The sequence below is a fragment of the Physeter macrocephalus genome, chromosome 14 (assembly GCF_002837175.3).
Source record: "Physeter macrocephalus isolate SW-GA chromosome 14, ASM283717v5, whole genome shotgun sequence".
NCBI lineage: Eukaryota > Metazoa > Chordata > Mammalia > Artiodactyla > Physeteridae > Physeter > Physeter macrocephalus.
The window spans coordinates 44455867-44479638 of NC_041227.1; the positions used below are offsets into that span (position 1 = coordinate 44455867).

Here is a 23772-nt window from a genome sequence, read left to right on the forward strand (position 1 = left end):
GGTCCAGGGAGAAATGGAGGTGGGGCGGCAGGGGCCTGGGGAGAAGTGAAGGGATCTGTTGAGGAGGTAGAAAGGGCTGGGCTGTGGAAGCAGCGAATGTGAGGATGCAGGAGAGAGGAGTTGGGGAGTCCCCTGACAGCAGGTGTGTGATCAGGGTGGTGGGTGTGACTGCCCAGGACGGGGAGTCTGACAACGACCCAGCTGGGCGGGAGGAGCGAGCTTGGGTGAGTCTGAGACGCGTGGACGACGTCCAGCTGGCAGCGTGAGGTACGCTGTTAAATGTGGGGCTCAGAGGAGAGTGTCTGTCCATCCTGGCTGAAAGTACCTCAACAAAAGGGAGAAGAAAAGTCATACTTTGGACATTTTGAGACCTCATAATCTAGCTTACAAGTAATGTTTTATGTCATAATTACTTTTAAAGTTGTGGCTAGAATGAGACTACTGTGTTCTGGAAGATAATCATCCCGTCTGCTTTCAGTTTGAGAGGGTACGAGTGATCTATAAGTACGCCCTGGATCGAATTTCAAAGCAGGAAGCCCAGGAACTCTTTAAAAATTACACCATCTTTGAGAAGAAGTTTGGTGACAGGCGGGGCATTGAAGACATCATCGTGAGCAAACGGAGGTTCCAGTACGAGGAGGAGGTGAAGGTGAGCACTGGCGGTGAGTGGTTGTGCTGGCAGGGACCTTCTGGCTAGTCCTGGGCGACAGCATCGCTCGCCGTCATGTGTCTGCAGTAAATTGGCGTTCCAGGTTGTGGGGGGTAAACGGGGCTGGTAGAAAAGGCAAGCAGACAGCGCTTGGATTTGCTCTGCAACTCGCATGTAGGAAGTCACTTTGTTGGTTGCTGATTGTACACAAAGAACTTGAGCAAAAGCAATCTGAAATCCATTTGAGCTCATTTTTTAAAGAAGATGGAAGAGTAAGAGATTGATCGAAAAAACCCATTTTTATACATTACCTTTTGGCTTAATTGCTTGAACAAAAGACATTGTAGTTAGGGTTCCATTCTCATCTCTGTCTGTAATGTACTGTTTTGATTTGAATTCAGAGGTAGTAGTGTTTTCCTTGACTGCTCTGCTCTGTATTTTAAAATACTTCTGCTTGGCCAAATTAATTAAGATATCTCCAAACAAAGGACTAAGTCTGGTGTTAAATGGGGTCAGCAAGATATGTTCGAGACATATTGCTGTTAATTGAAAAGGCAGGTTTTGCAGTTGTGAGTATGGTATAATTCCATTGTAATTTTAAATCTAGGCATAGTGCTGTGGAGTCACATATATAAACAAAGACACTTACAAAAAATAGATGTCTATTTTCATAGCTATAGATACTGGGAGGTTTACAGCATCAATAGGAAGCTGGAGGAGCAGGCTTGGAAAATGGGCAGGAATCAGGGCAGTTGAGAAAGTCCTGGAGCAGGAGATGAGACAGTCACATTTTAGTCTGGCCAGGAATGACTGACCCACCAATGGATACTACTTCCACAAACCAGTTCTCAGTGTGCTTCATCTCCACGTCACCCACTCCTGTGCACCAGACTTTCAGGCAGGGGTCCTTACTCAGCCAAGTGCGATGGCTGCCAGGGGGTGGGATGACGGGGAGCTGGCACCCTTCACCTCTGTGGAGGAGAGGCATCCAGGGCACCACCAGAACAGGGGTCTACTCTGATTACCATTTGCTGCTTCATTTAAAAAAGAAAAAAACATCAATTGTTATTGATCTTTATGTATTTGTCTCTAAGTCATTTTTCCATTTATACCTTCTTGAAAAAAAATGAAAAATTGGTATAGTCCAAAAAAAATAAGCTGTTGTAGATAAAAGGGGCTTTTCTGGGGGGACCTCTGGCTAATAGTCTGTCTTCTATAGTCCTTTTCCTTTTCTATTATAGAATCTCAAGAATGGTATTTTTAAATGAAATAGCCTGTAAAGTCTAGAAAAAAGTTGCTACAGTACAGAAAGTCAGTCTGCTGCCTTCTTTCAGCTCACATAGTCCCGCAGCGCAGGTGCATCTCTGGGTTTGGTTTCTAATTATTAACCTTGTCTTTCTAGGCTAACCCACACAACTATGATGCATGGTTCGATTACTTGCGCTTGGTGGAAAGCGACGCAGAGGCAGAGACGGTGCGGGAAGTCTATGAGCGAGCCATCGCCAACGTGCCGCCTGTGCAGGAGAAGAGGCACTGGAAGCGCTACATCTACCTGTGGATCAACTATGCCCTCTACGAGGAGCTGGAGGCGAAGGTACAGAACCTACTCCTGGGGTGGGTGGGGGCAGACTCCTCCCCCTGTGCCTTGGCCCATTTTATGAGGTTGTTTGTTTTGGGGGGTTTTTTTGGCTGCGTCGGGTCTTCGTTGCTGCACATGGGTTTTCTCTAGTTGCAAGGAGCGGGGGCTACTCTTTGTTGCGGTGCACGGGCTTCTCATTGCAGTAGCTTCTGTTGTTGTGGAGCACGGGCTCTAGGTACATGGGCTTCAGTAGTTGTGGCACACGAGCTTCAGTAGTTGTGGCTCGTGGGCTCTAGGCACGCAGGCTCAGTAGTTGTGGTGCACGGGCTTAGTTGCTCCGCGGCATGTGGGATCTTCCTGGACCAGGGATCAAACCCGCGTCCCCTGCATTGGCAGGCAGGTTCTTAACGACTATACCACCAGGGAAGTCCCCTCTGCCGCATTTTAAACTCTGTACACCTGTAGTGGACACAGGTGAGGTGGTTTTTAGTTTTGCTGTATTTTTTTTAAACCTTGAGGTGCAACAAGATTATTACTTGGAAATTGAAAGGGAACAATGAACTAACTAGCCCTTAGTTTCATTATTTATAGTTTCCTGGGGTTTCTCATGAAGAGGGATCAGAGCTGGATTGCACATTCTTACTTTTAGCAAATTTTCAGAAATTGGTTGTGTGTAAGTTAATAGGAAAAGGTTAACTTTCTGCTGCTGATCCGAGACTGTAGAACATCTTTGTTTCTGCTGTCAGGCAAAAGAGTTTGAGGGCTGTATTGTGGGTGATTCTGTAATCAAAGTTTGATGGCCAGAGGCAGTTCAATTTTGATCATAAATGCAATCAGGGTTTGAAAATAACTTGTAGATACCTATTCAATGTTAGGGGTGTATATTTTTATTAGTAATAGTAAAATTAGGATTAGTAATAGACGTGAATATTTTGTGCAAATTTCTTATCCTAATGCAGGATCCGGAGAGGACGAGACAAGTTTACCAAGCCTCTTTGGAACTCATTCCTCATAAAAAGGTATGTTTGCTCTAAGTGTTCTGTTCCAGACACATCAAACTCCTGCATCTGTTACTTGTGAAATAATTCAGTGAAATCATATTTATTGATTGGCTCTTCCCTGTGCTAGGCTCTGTGGAAAACATGAATAAGAATCAGGTACACTCTTTGCCTCTGAAAACAGCTTACAGTCTAGTTGAGCGGGCAGCCTGTGTTAAGTGACCAATGACTGATACAGATGCTAATGGAGAAATTCCAGGAGGATGGTAATCAGAAGAGACTGAGCTCAGCATGAGAGGGGACAGCCAACCGGCTGCTGGCACCTGCGTGGTCGTCTGCAGGTGCAGGGAACACGCGTGTTCTGGGAATGGTTGACACGTGATCTCTGTGTATTTCCCAGCATGAGAGACAGAGGTGTTGACCGAGTTGCCTTCTAGAATAGAGGGGCGTGTTCTGCCTGATCACAGCACACCCACAAACAAAGCTGCCTCTCAGTAGGGGCTGCAGAGCCCTGCGTTATAGTGAAGTGTCTAGATTACTGTTCCTAATTTCTGTCAAATATTGTCAGCTTATAAATGAGAAGATATGTCCATCCTAGCTCTGAAGCTTTAGGGAAGTTCGTCTGTGGCCCTTGTTAATTTAAATTTAACTTACGTGAGTTTTTGTGCTTTTGTTTTCTAGTTCACATTTGCCAAAATGTGGTTACTGTATGCACAGTTTGAAATAAGACAGAAAAATTTACCATTTGCCAGAAGAGCTTTGGTGAGTGAAGAAAGGCTCAAGATGCATCCTTAAGTCCTTCGAGAAGGAAATTAAAATCTTAATGCTTACAGGTTATGTAATTCCTCCTGAGAAGGCAGCAGAAATACTGTGCCTTTATAACCTGAGACTTGTTCGAAAGCACAGCCTTTGAAGAAAGATTGGGTGATGATGCTTAAGTTATTCTGTGTCAACATTGGACAGTTAGAGCTGCCAGTTACCAGATCTTTCCTCCGGCTAGAGACATCGAATCTTAGATCTTTAGTATTCTGATCCTGTACAAGATTTTTGGTGTATTAAGTGCACCTTCCTCTTAACAAGTGTTCTAAAATTTCTTAATAGGATCAGATGCAGCTATCCTTCTGGTAAGCTACTTTCACCCTGGCTGTGGGCAAGCAGGGTTCGTCCCTTGATTATCCTTTTACTCATGGGAGGTGTTGTCCATCTGACATCCGCATTCACTAGGACATCCTGAGAAACCAGGTGAAATTCAAAATAGTTTTCCGAACAATTCTGGAACACTATCTCTTGCGAAACAGGCCGACTTGACAGCTGAGTGAATTGGAGGGTTTCCTTTGGTCTCTGTCAAGCCAGTTTGAGCAGTGCGATACTGCAGAGGGAGAGGGTGGTGTGCCGTGTTGACGCGCCAAGGCTCTTGCTCAGTGGAGAACAGCTTCTAGGCCAGGCCGAGGATGTCTGCACAAGTCAGAGCCACTCAGGCATCACAGCGGTCGGTTATCTTCTTTTCCAGGGAACTTCCATAGGCAAGTGTCCAAAGAACAAGTTATTTAAAGGTTACATAGAACTGGAGCTACAGCTTCGAGAATTTGACAGATGCCGGAAGCTTTATGAAAAGTTCCTGGAATTTGGGCCTGAAAATTGTACCTCTTGGATTAAATTTGCAGAATTAGAGACAATCCTTGGCGATATCGAGAGAGCCCGGGCCATCTACGAGTTAGCCATCAGTCAGCCACGCTTGGACATGCCGGAGGTGAGGCCCGCGGGGTGACTATGGCTTTATCTTAGACGCTTGCCCAGTGTTACCTCAGATGACCTTCTGAGTATGTGTGCCTCTTAGAGCATAAAGACCATCTCACGTATAGTCTTTTTCACTCAGATTAGGACTTCCTGTTTTGGAGACAGGAAGGCGGGGGAAGCAGCCCTCTCTAGTCGGGTAGCACAGCACAACACAGCCCCACTGTGACGCCAGGATGAATTGGGATCGTATGGGTGGGATCTTCCTCCCTTTCTCTTAACAGAAGGCTAAAGAGGATGAGCCAGGGCAGCGCAGTCAAGGCCACCCGGAGAACAAGGGAGGTAAAGGTTGAGACTGCACAGCCCCGGATCCCTCTGGTGCAGTTCTGCCTGGATTAGGCTCTCACTAAACCAGGATGTTCCTGGAGGTACCACTGCCCCTGTCCAGGCCGGCCACAGGGCCTGAAATCACCCCGTCAGGATCTAAGCTTGATCCGCGAGGTGACACCACACCACAGCTAGGACAGCGCGAACCTCTCAGAAACCACTGAGCGAGCTCAGTGACTCTTGCTCTGGTGTGACCCTGCACTGACCGGTTCACCAGGCCCCGCTGACTGCCCTGGGCAGGGCTTTATGTGTCACTGGTCCCATCACTTGGCCTCAGCCACTCCACAGACTGCGGCCTCCAGGCGTCTGGGCCACATCTTCCTGGTCCCTGTGCCCTGACGGGCTGTGCCAAGCAGGTGGGCAGCTGTGCCCTGGATGCTTGTTGAGTTGGACTCAGGCACATCAGGGAACTTAGAGTGGAGACAGAAACGGTGTGCACTGGCTGATCCAGGCCTGTTTTCTCCCCGCAAGTCCGTGGTATGTGGCAGCCTCATGACAGTGCCTGGGAGGTTTGGCAAGTTTCCCTGCTGTTCTCGATAAGTCCAGAAGAGAATCCAAAAATGAACCCAAGGTCTTTTTTCTCATAATGTAGACACTTAGCCAAATTTTGGCCAGTCTGTAAACACCAGTATTATTTCTTGTATCCACATACGGTCTGTTCCTTAATTGGTCATGAAAGTTGTAGGTTCCTAGATTTCCTAGGTTGGAATGCTAGTTAGGCTGTGCTTTGGATAGGATCATGTTGCTTCTTAAATGTCTAGACTGACCTATGAAGTTATCTTTCTTAGGTGCTTTGGAAATCATATATTGATTTTGAAATTGAGCAGGAAGAAACTGAAAGAACACGAAATCTTTACCGACGATTGCTTCAACGGACACAACATGTCAAGGTATCCTGTGCTTTGTGGGTTATCTTTAATTTTGCTTGAATCAGCAGTCCGGAAGAAATAGTGTATTTCTGTATTTTAAGTGTGTGTGATTTTTTAATATATTTATTTTAAATGATTTCCTTTTACAGAGAGCTTGTCTCAGAGGACTTTGGAATGTTAAGCTTATGGCAGGTCAATATTTATACTGCGTGTAAATAACTTGGATATCATAGGGTTGAATAAAAAATTAAACTTCAGGATTTTGAGACTCTTTCAGACACCTAATTGGATATAGAAGCAGACTGCTTCACCATTACTATATAGAAGCATCTAGTCAATATATTGTATTGGAATACTAGAGATGAACACGTTACTATGCTCAGATGTCACTAACAAGAAATTAGCTTTATTATTACATTATTGTTTTCTGGGTGACATGGTTAATTTGGTTCTGTAATAATATTTTTTAAGGTATGGATCAGTTTTGCACAGTTTGAGTTGTCCTCAGGGAAGGAAGGAAGTTTGGCTAAATGCAGACAAATTTATGAAGAGGCTAACAAAACCATGCGAAACTGTGAAGAAAAGGAAGAGAGACTTATGTTGCTGGAATCTTGGCGAAGCTTTGAAGATGAATTTGGAACAGTATCAGATAAGGAGAGAGTAGACAAACTCATGCCAGAGAAAGTCAAGAAGAGAAGAAAGGTCCAAGCTGATGATGGGGTAAGAACTGAGCCCCTGAGCTGGTCCTTTCATGCCAGCTGAGCAGAAATGCACCCGACTTTGAAATGCGTCCTTTTAAGTGGCATGTATACAATCTGAGAAAGGGGGTTGACAGCTGGAGGAGGAGACAGTCACAGTCTGGCTACCATGGCAGCACAGCAGGGTGTATGGTCCACCCAGGGCTGGAGAATGGGGGGTGGGAGTTGGCAAAGGTTCTTCCTGGTGCTTGGTTCCAGAAACTGTATGAAATGTATTTCCAGAGCATTAAGCAGGTCAGGGTGGAGGGAATTGAAACTCAGCCTTTAGGTAGGAGCCAATCCAGAGAAGGCTTCGTAGGCTGTAGTAAAGCTCTGACACAGTTGGTGTCTCCTGCGGGTTGATTTGAGGGGCTTCGTTGGAGGAGGGTCTGTTGGGAGGCTATTGTAAGCAAAGCAAGGTGGCGTTGGGAGCTGGGACCAGGGCGACCTTTAGGAAGTGAAATCAGTGCCCGATTGGAGGTGGGATGCAAAGGCAGGGAGTCAGGATAATCACAGATTATGGCTTTCACTACTGGGTAAATACTAAGTAAATCTTTAAAAATTTAAAGACTCACGTAAGACTGCAAGATGGGGTTGAAGACACTGACTGTCTTCTTGATTGACCATACAGGAGCTATGCTTAGATTTTTAGGGCATTTTCCACCAGGTTGTAGCTCTCAGTGAGCTACAGCTGCAGCAACACCCATCCAACAGCAATTACTCCCGCTCTACTGGGCCAGGCCCTTCTAATTTCTCTTTGAAAATTCTACTTTCCGAGTAGACTTTGATGTTGTTCTGCACAATGAAGATAAGTTGAATTTGAACCCTGGGTTTCCCAGTGAGAGTTCTCCACTGTAACTGAAATGTATTCCAGCCATTGTGTTAGCTTATCTTTTAACTGTTTTACTTTTTTCCTGTAGTCGGATGCAGGCTGGGAAGAATACTATGATTACATCTTTCCGGAAGATGCTGCCAACCAGCCCAACCTCAAGCTCCTGGCCATGGCCAAACTGTGGAAGAAACAGCAGCAGGAGAAGGAGCCTGGCGAGCAAGACCCAGATGCGGACGTTGCCGAGCAGGAATCCGGGCCTTCCTGTTCCTGTTGAGAGATGTTTTATTATTTTTATAGATTTATAGTTTAGAACTCTTGCAATTCCTGTAAGTTTTTGGATATGTCACCAGTGATTAATTGATGGGAATCTTTGGCAGCTACTTTTGAATTATTTTTAAAAGGTTCTTGGGTTAGTTAGGGGTGGGTTGCAAGTAAAGGAATTTTTTTAACTGTTGGATTTCTTTGAGTCTCAACATTTTGTGTTGTCTTAATGCATGATGCATTAGGAAATCTCATTAAGGTAACACTTAGCGTGTCTTTTAGGTGGAACTGCAAAATTTTGAAAGAGTCTTTTTTTAGAAGTTCTCAGTTACATTTCACAGTAACTTTTCAGGTGAAGTTTTCTCATGCTTGCCTTCTTCATAAAGATGTTTTATGCATTCATCTGAATCCTGTAACTTATTTACATCTTAAGAGTCACACTGACTTGAGTTCCATCCCCAGCGCTGCCACTTGGTGATACATAACTTAACCTTTATTTTCAGTTTCTTCACTCATAAAATGGGCTTTTGCCAGCTCATTTTGAAGATTAAATTAGAAAGGGAGTATTCCTGGCACAGAGTAAGTGCTGAATAAAATGTTCATTCCTGGCCACTTTCTTAAATATGTTCATTCCTTGTGGAATTGAATGTGCTTAGATTAATTTAACTTCTAAATAGCTATACCTTCTTAATGGCCATTTATACTAAGTGTTTTTGAAAACACCAGTTAGAAAATAATTTTACAGTTACTGCTGTATTACTGAACAAGGTCTTTTTTTTTTTTTACCAAAAACATTTTAGTTGAATTTCAGTTATGCTGTAATCAGTCTCCCAAACTGGTTGAGCTCTGCAGTGGCTTATTTAAAGAATAGTAATGTAAGAGCTGTGAAAAACAATGTCCCATGCTCCAGTGAGTTTGGGAAACCCTAGGTTAAGGGTTAAGCCTTGTTGACAAATCTCTTTATAGTTAGGCTTCTCAGGGCCCTTGGTAACACTCCCTATACGTTATGAATCCCCAGGTGCAATGCTGGCTGTGTTTCCCAAACTTAATGGACAAGGGAATCATCTCTACCTAGAGCACCAATAAATGTTGCGCGGCGTGCTGCAGTAGACTGTCTACCTGTAAAACCTGACACGTTCAACTTAGCCTCGATTTAGAACGTGAAAAACAGCTGAGGTAACTATATGCTAAGTCATGAAACAAAGCAGCACAAGATGATAATGTACTTGCTGGCTGATATGCTGCTTATATTCTCAGGCAAAAAATACTTGCTTTAAATAACTCATCTGAGAGATTGTTTCCTTTAATCCAGCCTGTATTTCTCAAGCCTGTTTTTATTTTTGGTTCATTGCGCAAGCTGTTTGACTAGAACCATATCTTTGTGTTTTTTCACTTATAAGGCCAATTAGAAAATTTATTGTTTGCACATTTATTATTACATTTTCAAGTATATTATTCACCCAAGGGAATATAAAAGCTAATCAATATAGTGTTAAATTGTATCTTGAAAATTGTTGGTGGGCAGAAGGAAATAGGACTAGCAGGTGAAAGCAACCTACTCTTAGCCTCGCTGCTTCAGTCACCCGACCAGCTTGAGCTGCTGGGATCATAGGCTCTGACTTGAGTTCCAAGGTCTGTCCAGTCAGCGAAGAGGAGTACTGTGCTCTGAGTTGGCTAAGTGCGCAGGGCCACGGGGTGAGATGAAAACAGGCCAGATGCTACTCTGACTAATCATAATCACGTTCTGTTTGTGTCACATGTGTGTGTAAGGAAATAACAGTCATGTTCTCATGTAATCTCCTAAGGCCACTTTCGGGCAGGTGACGTGCCAGCGTGAAATGCGTGAAAGAAAAAATTACTCTCCTGGGAACCTCACTTCTCCCTCACCCTCAACTCTACCAAAATAAGTCCTTTCAAAAGTAACAGGGTTTTAACAATCATTTCTGTGATTTACTTTGTTTTCTTTAGCTACTTTTACTCACTGGGTATTTTCAGATATTGCATGTGATGAAAACTACACATGAAAATACGTGGTTAGCCTGTGATCTAATTACATGGCCTTTCTTTGGGAATTAGGTTCTTTTTCCCCTTTATTTTAGCATCTTTTTGTATTTTGAAAGGCAGGATTTTTTAAGCAAAGCACTGTGAGACTAGACAAAAGACCTGAGACCATGGAAACAAGTATCTGGGAGCAACTTTGCAATAAGAAGGACGCTTAAGTGTGCTGGGCAGGGACTGTCACAAGTAAGCATTTAAACAATGCTTTGTATATAAATGAAAAATGTAAGGGAAACAATGTAGCCTAAATTATGACATTCTTCAATCCTGATAACCTGAGGTTTATAAGACCAACAAACTTGCATAAAACACTCGAGTCAACAATGCATTTTATTATACATCTTAGATTTATACATTTCATATATGCTTTTAAAGCTTCAATTAACAGTTCAATACAAAATAAAAAATATATGCAGCAGTGGTTCTCAGGCACAGAATTTAGGAGGGGACTGGAGCAAGCTTTTTCCCTAGCATATCATGAATATTACATTATGAACCATAACAGTGGAATGTTTCCTTTTGACCTAGCTGCCTTTTTTGGCTGAATTTTATTACAGTGGACAGCTTTAGAAGGTATGATATTGCTAATAGGAAACAAGACTTAAAATAAGTTTATAACCTGTTTTTTTCTTGAAGTGTTTAAGATCTAAACGATTCCCTTTTCTCCTAATAGAGCTCCAGGATCATCTAATGAAAATAATATTGTCCATAAAATATCTGGAGCATCATCAGCCTAAGAACCACTGCTCATGGTTATTCAATGTCTTCCGGCCTCACAGGATGAGGTAATGGTATGATGGATTTCTTCTCAGTGTCCCTGGAAAGTGCTTTCCTCATATCTGTTAGGAAGCAAAGTTTAATGTAAGTACCCAAATGTCAGAATATTTTATATCAAATTTAAAGTGTATATGTTAAAAAAAAAAAACTATAAGAGGTTTTGTCCCCTACCCCCACTTCTATCATATTCTAAGAAATGTATTTATAAGTGAGACTCAATCACGAGTACACCAAACCCCAGCTGGGATCCAGCTCTTCCTACAAATGTTCTTTTGACAGAACCTTAGTAAAACGTGTCTGTACCAGTAAAACAGTAATTGACAGTAATTAACCAATGGTTAGTTAATGTAAGTTAATCAGTGGTAGGTTCGTAAGGGCAGGTTAAAGCAGATTTAAATATTATAGCTCAAATTTTAAATATGATTCTCTTAAGTGTATTAAAATAGCCGAGTATTTCAGTCTGTAGGATGAACGTAGACATTCGGCTTCCTCTCGGGGATACCACCCCAGAAGGGAGCTCACCGTAAGCATCCTCATCGGGCTCCCCGTTGCTGGCCGAATAGTACTCTATGACCGTCCTGTACACACTGTAGCCTAACTGCTTGTACATGTTGACTGCAACTTGGTTAGACACTCTTACAAAGAGATCAACAAAAAATCCACCCTTTCTGTAATTAAAAAAAAAAAAAATTAGAAAAAAAATTAGAAGTCCTTGAAAATAAAACTTACATAATTTTTAAAACTACTTTGACTATCCATAGGATGGTACTATGGAACCCTGCAGCCAATTACATCATGTTATCAATTTTTACTGCTGAGGATTTATGGCAATTATTTTGCAGTACAAAAAGATAACTGTAACGTTTGAAAGCCTACAGGTTTTCTTAAAAGATAAACTTTAAAGGAAGCATTTTTTTTTACCACAATTCTGTTACCTGGCTTTAAAAAATTACTGTGTATGTATTTGATATTATAGTGATTGATATGTTCATTTTACCAATTAGTCATACAATAGTTTCACCCACAGCCCCTTTCTTACCCAGGTCTCCATGTCCTGACTTGTGTGATCATCAGCGCCTTGCTTTAAGCAGTAGACGTACCACCTGTTCTGGTTTAATTTCTCCTGTTTGTGAACGTCACCTGAATGGAGTCATACTTTATCTACTCTTAGTGACTCGCCTCGCAGTCGGTACTGAGTCAGCCCCGGGGCAGCTAGAGCTTGTCCGTCCTCCCTGTTTAGTGTGTCCCTGTATGGACACACTATGAGAAAGCTGTGGTCCTATACATTATCAGCTATGCTGCTATGAGTATTTTTGTTGCGTGTCTCGTGGTACGATATCTAAGGTCTGCAGTTAGGAGTGTCACTGATGGCTCACAGGGACACCTTCAACTTTATCAGATAATGCTTGTCTCCCAGCCCACGTGTGCCACCTGACACTCCCACAGGAGGGGGTAGACTCCACCCCACAGGGGTGGCTTGGAGCAGCTGACATTTTTATTTTTGAAAGTCTTATGATACAGTGGCATCTCAGGGCAATTTTAGCTGGCATTTCTGATTACTAACAAGGCTGATTTTATTTTATTGGTCTTTCACACATTTTTATTTTTCTCCCCACCCCACCCGCCGGAAGTTCTCTCTGTATTCTGGATATTCAACCTTGTGTAAAGGATGGTGGCAAGTCTTTTCCCCAATTTGCGAATCTTTTTCCAATTTGTGACTTGTCATTATCCTTATGTATTGTTTGATGAACAAAGTTACCGCACTCTAGTGAAGTTGAATATATGAACCTTTTACAGTTAGCACTTTTTGGGGCTTGAGAAGTTCTTTTTCTACCCTGAGGTCATGGAGACACTCTCCTTTGAAGGTGCTCCTAAGGGCTTTTTAGTTTTGCTCTTCACATATAGGTTTTTAATAAATATGGAATTGATGGAATTGATCTGTGTATGATAAGGTACTAATGTGGGAAAAATCTTATGGATATCCAGTGGTGCCACCACGTTTATTGGAAAGTGTATCCTTCCCCACCACTGATCTGCAGTTGCCTCCTCCAAGGTGTCTAAATCCTTGTGTTCCTGAGTCTGTGTCTCAAATTCGGTTCCACTAGCCTAGACAATTACTCCACTCACTTTTTTTGTTGTTCAAGAGCGTCCTACCTCTTTTTGGTTCCTTCCATTCCCTGTAAGTTTCAGAATCAAGTTGCACGAAAAAGACTTGAGATTTGGGCTGCAGTTACGCTGACTCTGTGGATCAGTTACTGTCTACTGTAGAGACAGGTAACTAACTGCTGCAGAGGTAGTTCCTCCCTGTGCTTAGGTAGGTCATCTGTACTGTCTCTGGGTAGAGTTGTATAAACTTCAGAGAGGTCTTGCACAGCTTTTGTTCTCCTAAGGGCTTACTGTACTGATGCCAATGCAAATTGCATCCTCTTCTAAATGTTACTGTTCGTATAGAAAAGCAATTTAATTTATACTAACTTTATATCCAACAACTTAGCTTAACTTTTATTAAGCAGATTTCTTCCTGTAGGTTTTCTATTTGTACAATCTTACCTATCCAAAATAACGGTTTTGTTTCTTCTCAATCCTTTTATTTTTCTTGCTTCACTTGTATGGTAGAGGATTTCCAGTAAATTACTGAAGAGAAGCCGACTTTAGGCATCCTGTCCTGTCCTGTCCCGGAAAGCATTCATGCATCACCACTCATATTTACTACAGGTTTTCAGTAAATACTCTTTTTTCAGGTTAAGTAAGTTTTCCCTTTCTATTGCTAACAGTTTTTATCAAGAGTGAACACTGGATTGTATCAAAGCGTTTTCTACATTTACTGAGATAAAAAATCTTCTTCTTCAGCCTATTAACTGGTAGAATACATTCTAATATTAAAACAAACTTCCCCTGATATGTCATCCTTTTCATGAACTGCTGAATCCGTTTTGCTAAGAATTTTCTGGGACTTTGCATCTGTCATGAGATTTTCCTTCCTCGTCTCTCTTGTCAGGTTTTGTGATTGTTCCTTTTTTGTGTTTCTTAATTGTCAGTGAAATTTGCCAGAGAAGCCATAGCTTTCTTTGTGGAAAGATTCCGGCTACTGACTGAAAGTAGTTAAGGCAGGGGTCAGCTTGCAACCTGAATGGTCAATAGAGACCTTGGGTGGCCTGTGAAGCCTTAACGTTTACTGTCTGGCCCAGAAAAGTTTGTTGACCCCTGTTCTGTACCCTTAACTTCTGATTGTCCTAACAATTAGGATGAGGCATGTTCGTATCTCTAATTATGATGATTTGTCTATTTCTTCTTGTAGTTTCGTCAGTTGTTGCATTTTTACTTTTACTTTAGGTACATAAAATTTTTAATTATTACATCTCCCTGATTAACTCTTATCAGTATGCAGACCCTTTTTTATTCTTGTAATTATTGAACTATAATGTAACTTAATTTAAGCACACCCTGTTAGAATTTGCATGATAAATTTAAAAATTTCTTTACTTTGATCTTTCTGTATCTTTAATCTTTATACATATTTCCTGTAAATAGAATACAGTTCTGACAGTCTATCATTTTTTAATGTTACTGTCCTAAGAATACTTAACACAAGATCTACCCTCTCAAATTTTAAATGTACACTATCTTCGAGTGTAGGTATACAATGTTATACATCAAACTCTAGAGCTTATTCTTGCTGAATTGAAACTTTAGTAACCTGACATTTCCCCCTTCCCCAGCCACCACCATTCCACTCTTCATGAATTTAACTACTTTAGGTATCTAAGTGGAATCATGCAATATTTGTCTTCCTGTGCCTGGTTCACTTGGCATAATGTCTTTTAACTGGAGTCATTAGTCCATTAACATTTACTGTTGTATTTATCAATTATATTTGGATTCATTGCTACCACCTTATTTCATGCTTTTTGTTATTTGTTTTGCTACTTGTTTTGCTACTTTAGTTTTCTTTTGAATCGATTTTTATTCTATTTTTCTCTTTGGATATTACATACTGTTTCTATTTTTAGTGTACACAATGTGTACATTAAAAATACGTGTGTGTGTGTGTATATACATACACACACACACACCCTTACACAAATATAGGTCACTTAAATCTTAGCAACTATTGTAAAGTAATGAAAATTTAGAAACTGGAAGGGAAGGGAGCATAATGGTTTTCTACTCTAAGAGATGGTCTATCCTATAAATACATTAAATCTGATGTGCAATTAGAACACAGTTTCTAACTCCCTGTCAACTATACATGATAATGCCAAATACTTGTTTTCAACAAGATATGGCATTAACCAATATGTGTAAACTACAATCTTGCTAAAGATTTCCTCCTCTTCTGTATTCACTCTAGGAAGAATTTTTTAAGTTCTTAAGGACTAGACTTTTTCAGCTAAATTAAGAATGAGCTCAGGTTCCCCTTGACTTGGCTCAGTGTTTTCAGGCCATGTTTGTTTGACACATAAAACAGGTCTGAAAAAAAAAAAGCCACAATGTTTGCAGTTCTCAAACTCATGGAAGTGCGTATTTCAAATGTGTGGGGAAAACGTAGGCAAACTACTAGCTTTATATAGTTCACAAATACACATCATATCACATTATATTCCTTTTGGTGACATAGTATCTTTACGAAGCTAGGCTTTTGCTGGCAGTTCTGCAGAATCTGGTTCCAAGGTTTGAGAAGCCATGCAATGCCCAGCAGGTGCACACATCTCATTAGGAGATAACCACTTATTTAACCATGAAATGAAAATATTTTTTTCTTTCAATTTGTTTTTTTCCAAATAGCTACTAGCTTGCAGGACACAACTGCTTAAGACTACACTTTTGTTTAGCCTAGGGCACTATGAAAAAAATTACTGAGATGCCAAGGACAGTGTTAACAAAGAATCTGGAAACACCTGCCACAGTGGCAAGAACACTAACAGGAACCTTGAGGGCTAGAGGGCTAGATTTTGATTCCACCAATTACCCAGCTCATAAGCCTATGGCAGGTCACTCACTTTGCCTTAATTTTCCTCAGTGGCCAAACAGGGACAATAATATCACTCTGAATATGTGACAGAATTGTTGTAAGGACTATTAGAGGCTGAAAATAAAATTCCTATGAAATTGCATCATGACAGATATTCAATCTGAAGGAAAAAATCTGATAAAAACGTTCACCAAGAGAAAACTCAAATGGTTAGAGTTCAAAAATCATTTGCAAAGCAGGCGCCTACCTTTCTGAAATCTCCTCTAATAACTCCATAAGCTTAGCAGCCAGACCAAGGCGTCGGAATTCCGGGGCAACAGACAGAGCTGTGACGTGCCCGTGCCACTCTTCCCTCGCCACCGAGCCTTCTGCTTTGCCCATGACTGCCAATGAAAGATCACATCCAGTAACTAAACACGAGGATTTACACATACAGAAATGCTGTTTGGTACATTTTTATTATAAAGGAAACTAATGACCAAGTTCTGATCTTTAAGTAATACTTAAAAGTCATCTAGCTAGTTGTTATTAATGCTTTTACTTGATATGTATTTTTAAAAATATCATTTCATGTGGGTATGTATGTGTCATGTACACATAACAGACAATCTACAGCTCAAATTTTTGTTAGCAATGCAACCAAGTCTGTCTGGGTCACTGCTCTATCCCCTGGGCCTAGCATAGTACCTAAAACAATGGATCAGAAGGGATCAGTGAGCTGTCAAATGGTTGAAAAGGAAATAAAATTATGGGCATCATGTTTATACTTCCAGTTCTGTGATCAATCTAAAATAATCAGTTAAAACCTATATTTTAATCTCAACTGCCTATCCACAAAAGTACTAGTGGTATTATACTTACTATAACCCATTAACTCTCCACCAGGGGCCTCTGCAACAATGAAGTACTCTGGCCAGTGGGCGAGGTACTGTAAGTAAAAAGGAATCCCATACTAGAGTCTTGTTAAGGAGGATGCAAAGTAATGGACAGTCAGATTTCTTCATGAAAGGGATATTTTAAAGTTTCCTTTAAAAAACATATTGTTTATCCCCAGCCATATGTATGACTTCTATAATCAATTTATTAGATGAAATATTTAGGTTAAGCACTAATTTTTAAGAAAATTGCCTGAATATATATAAACTCAAATGTGACTGGAGACAGTGACATCCAATAGACAGCAGAGAACCAGGCTCCCAAGTTCTACAGTCTGTCTCCCCTGCTGCTCACACTGTGTCTAGATCCCTGCACAGCACTTTATCGATAATCACCTGATACTCATTTACTGTCTCCCCTTAGAACATGTATGTCATGTTCCCTCTATTCCTGGCGCTTGGCAAACAGCACACGCTCAGTATGTTTATTTTTCCATAATTGCACTGGGAAATTAACGACTAGTTCCTACATTAGCTTCAGCCATGGGACAGTGAAAATAACTTTAAAGTATTTCCAAAGGCTGCTTAACAAACCCAGTTTTTCCCCTCCACCAATTCAAGGTCTCCATTTCTAGTAATGCAAAAAAAAAAAAAAAAAAAGCTGACTTAAAAGTGAATGTCTGAGTACTGCTCATTACTTAACTCTTCAACCCTGGTGTCCCTGCTGACTTGTACTCATTCCTGTCCTCCTTCTTAGTATAAGCTTGCTGATGCAGTTCTATAAGGGGACACCATCAACCATTTTTTAAAAACTTCCTGGAAAATCTGTTCAGTGTAAATTCTTCAAACTCTCCTCTGAAGGACAGCCTTTATTCTGTCTTTTCAAACATAACCCTTAACATGGCAGCCAACAAGTCTTTCTGCCATCCAGCCACAGACATCACAACCATCTCTTCTCTGGCTACTGGAGGAGCCCCCGGCTCAAGCTCATGGACCAAGAATCGCTGGCAGGTTACTCTGAAACATGGCCTCACCTGGATTTATGGGACTTTTGCCAAAAACTTTTAAGTGTAACAGGAAGCACACCACATAAATTGATTTGCATCCTAATACTTTCCCTTATATACAGTGAAAAGTTTTCTGTCATTCAGAATTCTTCAAAATCCTTTTACTTTTTTATAAACATGGAGAAGTCATAATTTTTAAAATACAAATGAAATTTAAGGAGTTTTTTTTTGCTTTTTCCACTCAACTTTGTTTCTGATATGTAGCCCTGTTGTTGCATGTATCTATAGTTGATTTTTACTGCTGTTACTGACATAACTCGGGCTAACAAAATAACAAACATTTTCTATAAAGAGCCAGACTGGGGGGTGGGGGAGTGGGTGATGAATTGGGACATTGGGATTGACATATACACTATTGATACTATGTATAAAATAACATAACGAGAACCTAAAGTATAGCACAGGGAACTCTACTCAATGCTCTGTGGTAACCTAAATGGGAAGGAAATCGAAAAAAGAGGAAATATATGTATAACTGATTCACTTTGCTGTACACCTGAAACTAACACAACACTGTAAAGCAACTATACTCCAATAAAAATCAAAAAGAAAACAAAAAAGGAGACAGTAAATATTCAAGGCTGTGTGGACCATATGGCCTCTGTTGCAGCTACTCAAACTGTGAAAACCACAACAAAACCTAAAGGAACTTCTCTGTGTGGAAAAGGCCACAACTAGAATCAAGAAAATTACAAATGGGAAAAGAAAGCTCACTGGTAAAGGCAAACATGAAGACAGGAGACCATCCACACATAAATATGATATCAAAATCTGCAACCATGAGAAGAGTACAAATGCAGGATACTGGAAATACATTGGAAATTGAGACCAGCAATTTAAAACAATCTTGTAGTTGTACAGACTGCTATATCAAAACCTCATGGGAACCACAAACCAAAAATCTACGATACACAAAAAAGAAAAAGCAATCCAAACAACACTAAAGATAGACATCAAATCACAAGAGAACAAGAGGAAAGGAAGAAAAAAGACCACAAGAGAACAAGAGGAAAGGAAGAAAAAAGACCACAAGAGAACAAGAGGAAAGGAAGAAAAAAGACCTTCAAAAACAAACCCCAAACAATTAACAAAACAACAGTAAAAACATTTATTGATAATTACCTTAAATGTAAATGGATTAAATGCTCCAACCAAAAGACACAGATACAAAAACAAGACTCATATATATGCCATCTACAAGAGACCCACTTCAGATCTAGGGACACAAACAGACAAAGTGAGGGGATGGAAAAAGGTATTCCATGCAAATGGAATTCAAAAGAAAGCAGTAGCAGCAATACTCATAGACAAAATTAAAGACTGTTACAAGAGATCAGGAAGAGATCAGGAAGGACACTACATCATGATCAAGGCATCAATCCAAGAAGAGGATGTAACAATTGTAAATATATAGGCACCCAACATAGGAGCACCTCAATACACAAGGCAAAAAATGCTAACAGCTATAAAAAGAGAAGTCGACAGTAACACAATAATAGTGGGAGACTTTAACACGCCACTTTCATCAGTGGACAGATCATTCAGACAGAAAAATCAATCAGGAAACACAGGCCTTAAATGACACATTAGACCAGATGGCCTTAACTGATATTTATAGAACATTCCATCCAAAAGCAGAATACAATTTCTTCTCAAGTGCACATGGAACATTCTCCAGGATAGATCACATATTGGGCCACAAATCAAGCCTCGGTAAATTTAAGAAAACTGAAATCACATCAAACATCTTTTCTGACCACAAAGCTATGAGATTAGAAATCAATTAGAGGCAAAAAAAACTGTAAAAAAACACAAACACATGGAGACTAAGCAATATGTTACTAAACGACCAATGGATCACTGAAGAAATCAAAGAAGAAATCAAGTACCTAGAGACAAATGACATCAAAAACATAGCAATCCAAAACCTATGGGACACAGCAAATGCAGTTCTAAGAGGGAAGTTTATAGCAATATAATCTTACCTCAGGAAACAAAAATCTCAAACGACCTAACCTTACACCTAGAGCAGAGAAAGTACAAAAAAAACACACCAAAGTTAGTAAAAGTAAAGAAATCATAAAGATCAGAGCAGAAATAAATGACAAAACAACAAAAAAGATCAATGAAACTAAAAGCTGCGTCTTCGAGAAGATAAACAAAATGGATAAACCTTTAGCCAGACTCATCAAGAAAAAAAGGGAGAGGGCTCAAATCAATAAAATCAGAAATGAAAAAGTTACAACTGGCATCACAGAAAAACGAATCATAATAGACTACTACAAACAACTGTATACCAATAAAACGGACAACCTAGAAGAAATGGACAAATTCTTAGAAAGATACAACCTTCCAAGACTGAACCAGAAAAAAATACAAAATATGAACGGAATAATCACAAGTACTGAAATGGAAACAGTGATTTAAAAATTTCCAGCAAAGAAAAGTCCAGGACCACATGGCTTCACAGGCAAATTCTATCAACATTTAGAGAAGAGTTAACACCTATCCTTCTGAAACTCTTCCAAAAAATTGCAGAGGAAGGAATACTCCCAAGCTCATTCTATGAGGCCATCCATCATCACCCTGATATCAAAACCAGACAGATACCACAAAAAAAATTACAGGTCAGTATCACTGACAAACATAGGTGCAAAAATCCTCAATCAAATACTAGTAAACTGAATCCAACAATACATTAAAAGGATCACACACCATGATCAAGTGGGCTTTATCCAAGGGATGCAACGATGCTTCAATATCTGCAAATCAGTGTGATACACCACATCAACAAACTGAAGAATAAAAACCATACGATCATTTCGATGCAGAAAAAGCTTTTGACAAAATTCAACATCGATTTATGATAAGAACGCTCCAGAAAATGGGCATAGAGGGAACTTACCTAAACATAATAAAGGCCATATATGACAAACGCACAGCTAACATCATTCTCAATGGTGAAAAGCTGAGAGCGTTCCATCTAAGATCAGGAAGAAGGCAAAAGATATCCACTGTCACCACTTTTATTCAACACAGTTTTGGAAGTCCTAGCCATGGCAATCAGAGAAAAAGAGAAATAAAAGGAATCCAAATTGGATCATCACTGTTTGCAGATAAAATACTATACATAGAAAATCCTGAAGATGCTACCAGAAAACTACTAGAGCTCATATAAATCTCTTCCATTCCTGTACACTAACAATGAAAGACCAAAAAAGAAAAATTAAGGACACAATCCCACTTACCATCACATCAAAAAGAATAAAACATCTAGGAATAAACTTACCAAGGGGACAAAAGACTTGTACTCTGAAAACTATAAGATGCTGATGAAAGAAATCAAAGATGACACAAACGGAAAGACATACCATGCTCTTTGATTGGAAGAATCAATACTGTCAAAATGACTATACTACCCAAGGCAATAAGATTCAACTACAATCCCTATCAATTAGCAATGGCATTTTTCACAGAACTAGAACCAAAAAAATTTTAAATTTGTATGGAAACACAAAAGACCCCTAATAGCAAAAGCAATTCTGAGAACGAAAAACAGAGCTGGAAGAATCAGGCTCCCTGACTTCAGGCTATATTACAACTCTACACTCATCAAAACAGTATGGTACTGGCACAAAAACAGAAATACAAATCAATGGAACAGGATAGAAAGCCCAGAGATAAACCCACACACCTATGGTCAACTAATCTATGACAAAGGAGACAAGAATACACAATGGAGAAAAGACAGTCTCTTCAATAAGTGATGCTGGGAAAATTGGACAGCTACATGTAAAAGAATGCAGTTAGAACACTCCCTAACACCATACACAAAAATAAACTCAAAACAGATTAAAGACTTAAATGAAGGCCAGACACTATAAAACTTAGAGGAAAACACAGACAAAACACTCTTTGACATAAATTGCAGCAGTATGTTCTTTGATCCACCTCCTAGAGTAATGATAATAAAAACAAAAATAAATAAATGGGACCTAAATAACTTAAAAGCTTCTACACAGCAAAAGAAACCATAAACAAAATGAAAACACAACCCACAGAATGGGAGAAAATATTTGCAAATGAAGCAACTGACAAAGGATTAATCTCCAAAATATACAAATAGCTCATGCATCTATATATCAAAAAAATCCAATCAAAAAATGGGGAGATCTTAATAGACATTTCTCAAAAAAAAAAGATGGCTAAAAAGCACATTAAAAAATGCTCTAGGGCTTCCCTGGCGGCGCAGTGGTTGAGAGTCTGCCTGCCATTGCAGGGGACACGGGTTCGTGCCCCAGTCTGGGAAGATCCCACATGCCACGGAGTGGCTAGGCCCATGAGCCATGGCTGCTGAGCCTGCACGTCCAGAGCCTGTGCTCCGCAACGGGAGGGGCCACAACAGTGAGAGGTCCGTGTACTGCAAAAAAAAAAAAAAAAAAAAAAAAAAAAAAGCTCTACATCACTAATTATCAGAGAAATGCAAATCAAAACTACAATGAGGGAGAGAGGAACCAAGATGGCAGAGTAGAAGGACGTGCTCTCACTCTCTCTTGTGAGAACACCAGAATCACAGCTAGCTGCTGGACAATCATCGACAGGAAGACACTGGAACTCACCAAAAAAGATACCCCACATCCAAAGACAAAGGAGAAGCCACAATGAGATGGTAGGAGGGGCTCAATCACAGTAAAAATCAAATCCCATAACTACTGGGTGGGTGACCCACAGACTGGAGAACACTTATACCACAGAAATCCACCCACTGGAGTGAAGGTTCTGAGCCCCATGTCAGGCTTCCCAACCTGGGGGTCCGACAACGGGAGGAGGAATTCCTACAGAATCAGACTTTGAAAGCTAGTGGGATTTGATTGCAGGACTTCAACAGGACTGGGGGAAACAGAGACTCCACTCTTGGAGGGAACACACAAAACAGTGTGCGCATTGGGACCCAGCGGAAGGAGGAGTGACCCCATGGGAGACTGAACCAGACCTACCTGCTAGTGTTGGAGGGTCTCCTGCAGAGGCGGGAGGTGGCTGTGGCTCACCGTGGGGACAAGGACACTGGCAGAAATTCTGGAATTACTCCTTGGCGTGAGCCCTCCCAGAGTCTGTCATTAGCCCCAGCAAAGAACCCAGGTAGGCTCCAGTGTTGGGTTGCCTCAGGCCAAACAACCAACAGGGAGGGAACCCAGCCCCACCCATCAGCAGTCAGGCGGATTCAAGTTTTACTGAGCTCTGCCCAACAGAGCAACAGTCAGCTCTACGCACCACCAGTCCCTCCCATCAGGAAAGTTACACAAGCCTCTTAGATAGCCTCATCCACCAGACGGCAGACAACAGAAGCAAGAAGAACTACAATCCTGCAGCCTGTGGAACAAAAACCACATTCACAGAAAGACAAGATGAAAAGGCAGAGGGCTATGTACCAGATGAAAGAACAAGACAAAACTGCAGAAAAACAACTAAATGAAGTGGAGATAGGAAACCTTCCAGAAAAAGAATTCAGAATGATAGTGAAGATGATCCAGAACCTCGGAAAAAGAAAGGAGGCTGAGATCAAGAAGATGCAAGAAATGTTTAACAAAGACCTAGAAGAATTAAAGAACAAACAGAGATGAACAATACAATAACTGAAATGAAAAATACATAGGAACATACATACTGATAATTACCTTAAACGTGAATGGATTAAATGCTCCTACCAGAAGACACAGGCTTGCTGAATGGATACAAAGACTCACATATATGCTGTCTATAACAGACCCACTTCAGACCTAGGGACACATAAGAGATTGAAAGTGAGGGAATGGAAAAAGATATTCCATGCAAATGCAAATCAAAAGAAAACTGGAGTAGCAATACTCATATCAGATAAAATAGACTTTAAAATAAAGAATGTTATAAGAGACAAAGAAGGACACTACATAATGATCAAGGGATCGATCCAAGAAGAAGATATAACAATTATAAATAT

The 23772-nt window shown here is 40.5% G+C and overlaps 2 protein-coding genes and 1 long non-coding RNA gene across 6 annotated transcripts in view; 1 reads left to right on the forward strand and 2 right to left on the reverse strand.

Moving 5' to 3' along the window:
* CRNKL1 (crooked neck pre-mRNA splicing factor 1) overlaps positions 1 to 10863 on the forward strand; it is a 24612-nt gene extending 13749 nt beyond the window's left edge. Inside the window, exons 7-16 of one of the 3 annotated variants that reach the window (XR_003683267.2) lie at positions 479 to 649; positions 2052 to 2243; positions 3188 to 3247; positions 3908 to 3988; positions 4737 to 4976; positions 6136 to 6237; positions 6688 to 6936; positions 7874 to 8111; positions 9065 to 9222; positions 10778 to 10863. Coding sequence is in view for 2 of the 3 variants with exons in the window: in XM_028500034.2 (XP_028355835.1) it covers positions 479 to 649; positions 2052 to 2243; positions 3188 to 3247; positions 3908 to 3988; positions 4737 to 4976; positions 6136 to 6237; positions 6688 to 6936; positions 7874 to 8059 (1281 nt within the window). In the remaining variant the exon portion in view is untranslated. Of the gene's footprint in view, positions 1 to 478; positions 650 to 2051; positions 2244 to 3187; positions 3248 to 3907; positions 3989 to 4736; positions 4977 to 6135; positions 6238 to 6687; positions 6937 to 7873; positions 8240 to 9064; positions 9223 to 10777 lie in introns of those variants that run through there. The other 2 variants (XM_028500034.2, XM_028500035.2) reach the window with 2 other exon arrangements.
* NAA20 (N-alpha-acetyltransferase 20, NatB catalytic subunit) overlaps positions 10417 to 23772 on the reverse strand; it is a 25381-nt gene continuing 12025 nt past the window's right edge. Inside the window, exons 3-6 of one of the 2 annotated variants that reach the window (XM_024123303.3) lie at positions 16715 to 16805; positions 16101 to 16236; positions 11404 to 11549; positions 10417 to 10943 (exon numbers count right to left, since the gene is read on the reverse strand). In XM_024123303.3, the coding sequence (XP_023979071.1) occupies positions 10858 to 10943; positions 11404 to 11549; positions 16101 to 16236; positions 16715 to 16805 (459 nt within the window). In that variant the 3' untranslated portion in view covers positions 10417 to 10857. The remainder of the gene's footprint in view (positions 10944 to 11403; positions 11550 to 16100; positions 16237 to 16714; positions 16806 to 23772) is intronic. The other variant, XM_024123305.3, reaches the window with a different exon arrangement.
* The window catches only part of LOC129392793 (uncharacterized), a 10290-nt gene continuing 6348 nt past the window's right edge, over positions 19831 to 23772 (reverse strand). Inside the window, exons 2-3 of the long non-coding RNA XR_008619410.1 lie at positions 23471 to 23572; positions 19831 to 20845 (exon numbers count right to left, since the gene is read on the reverse strand). This is a non-coding gene — a long non-coding RNA (uncharacterized lncRNA). The remainder of the gene's footprint in view (positions 20846 to 23470; positions 23573 to 23772) is intronic.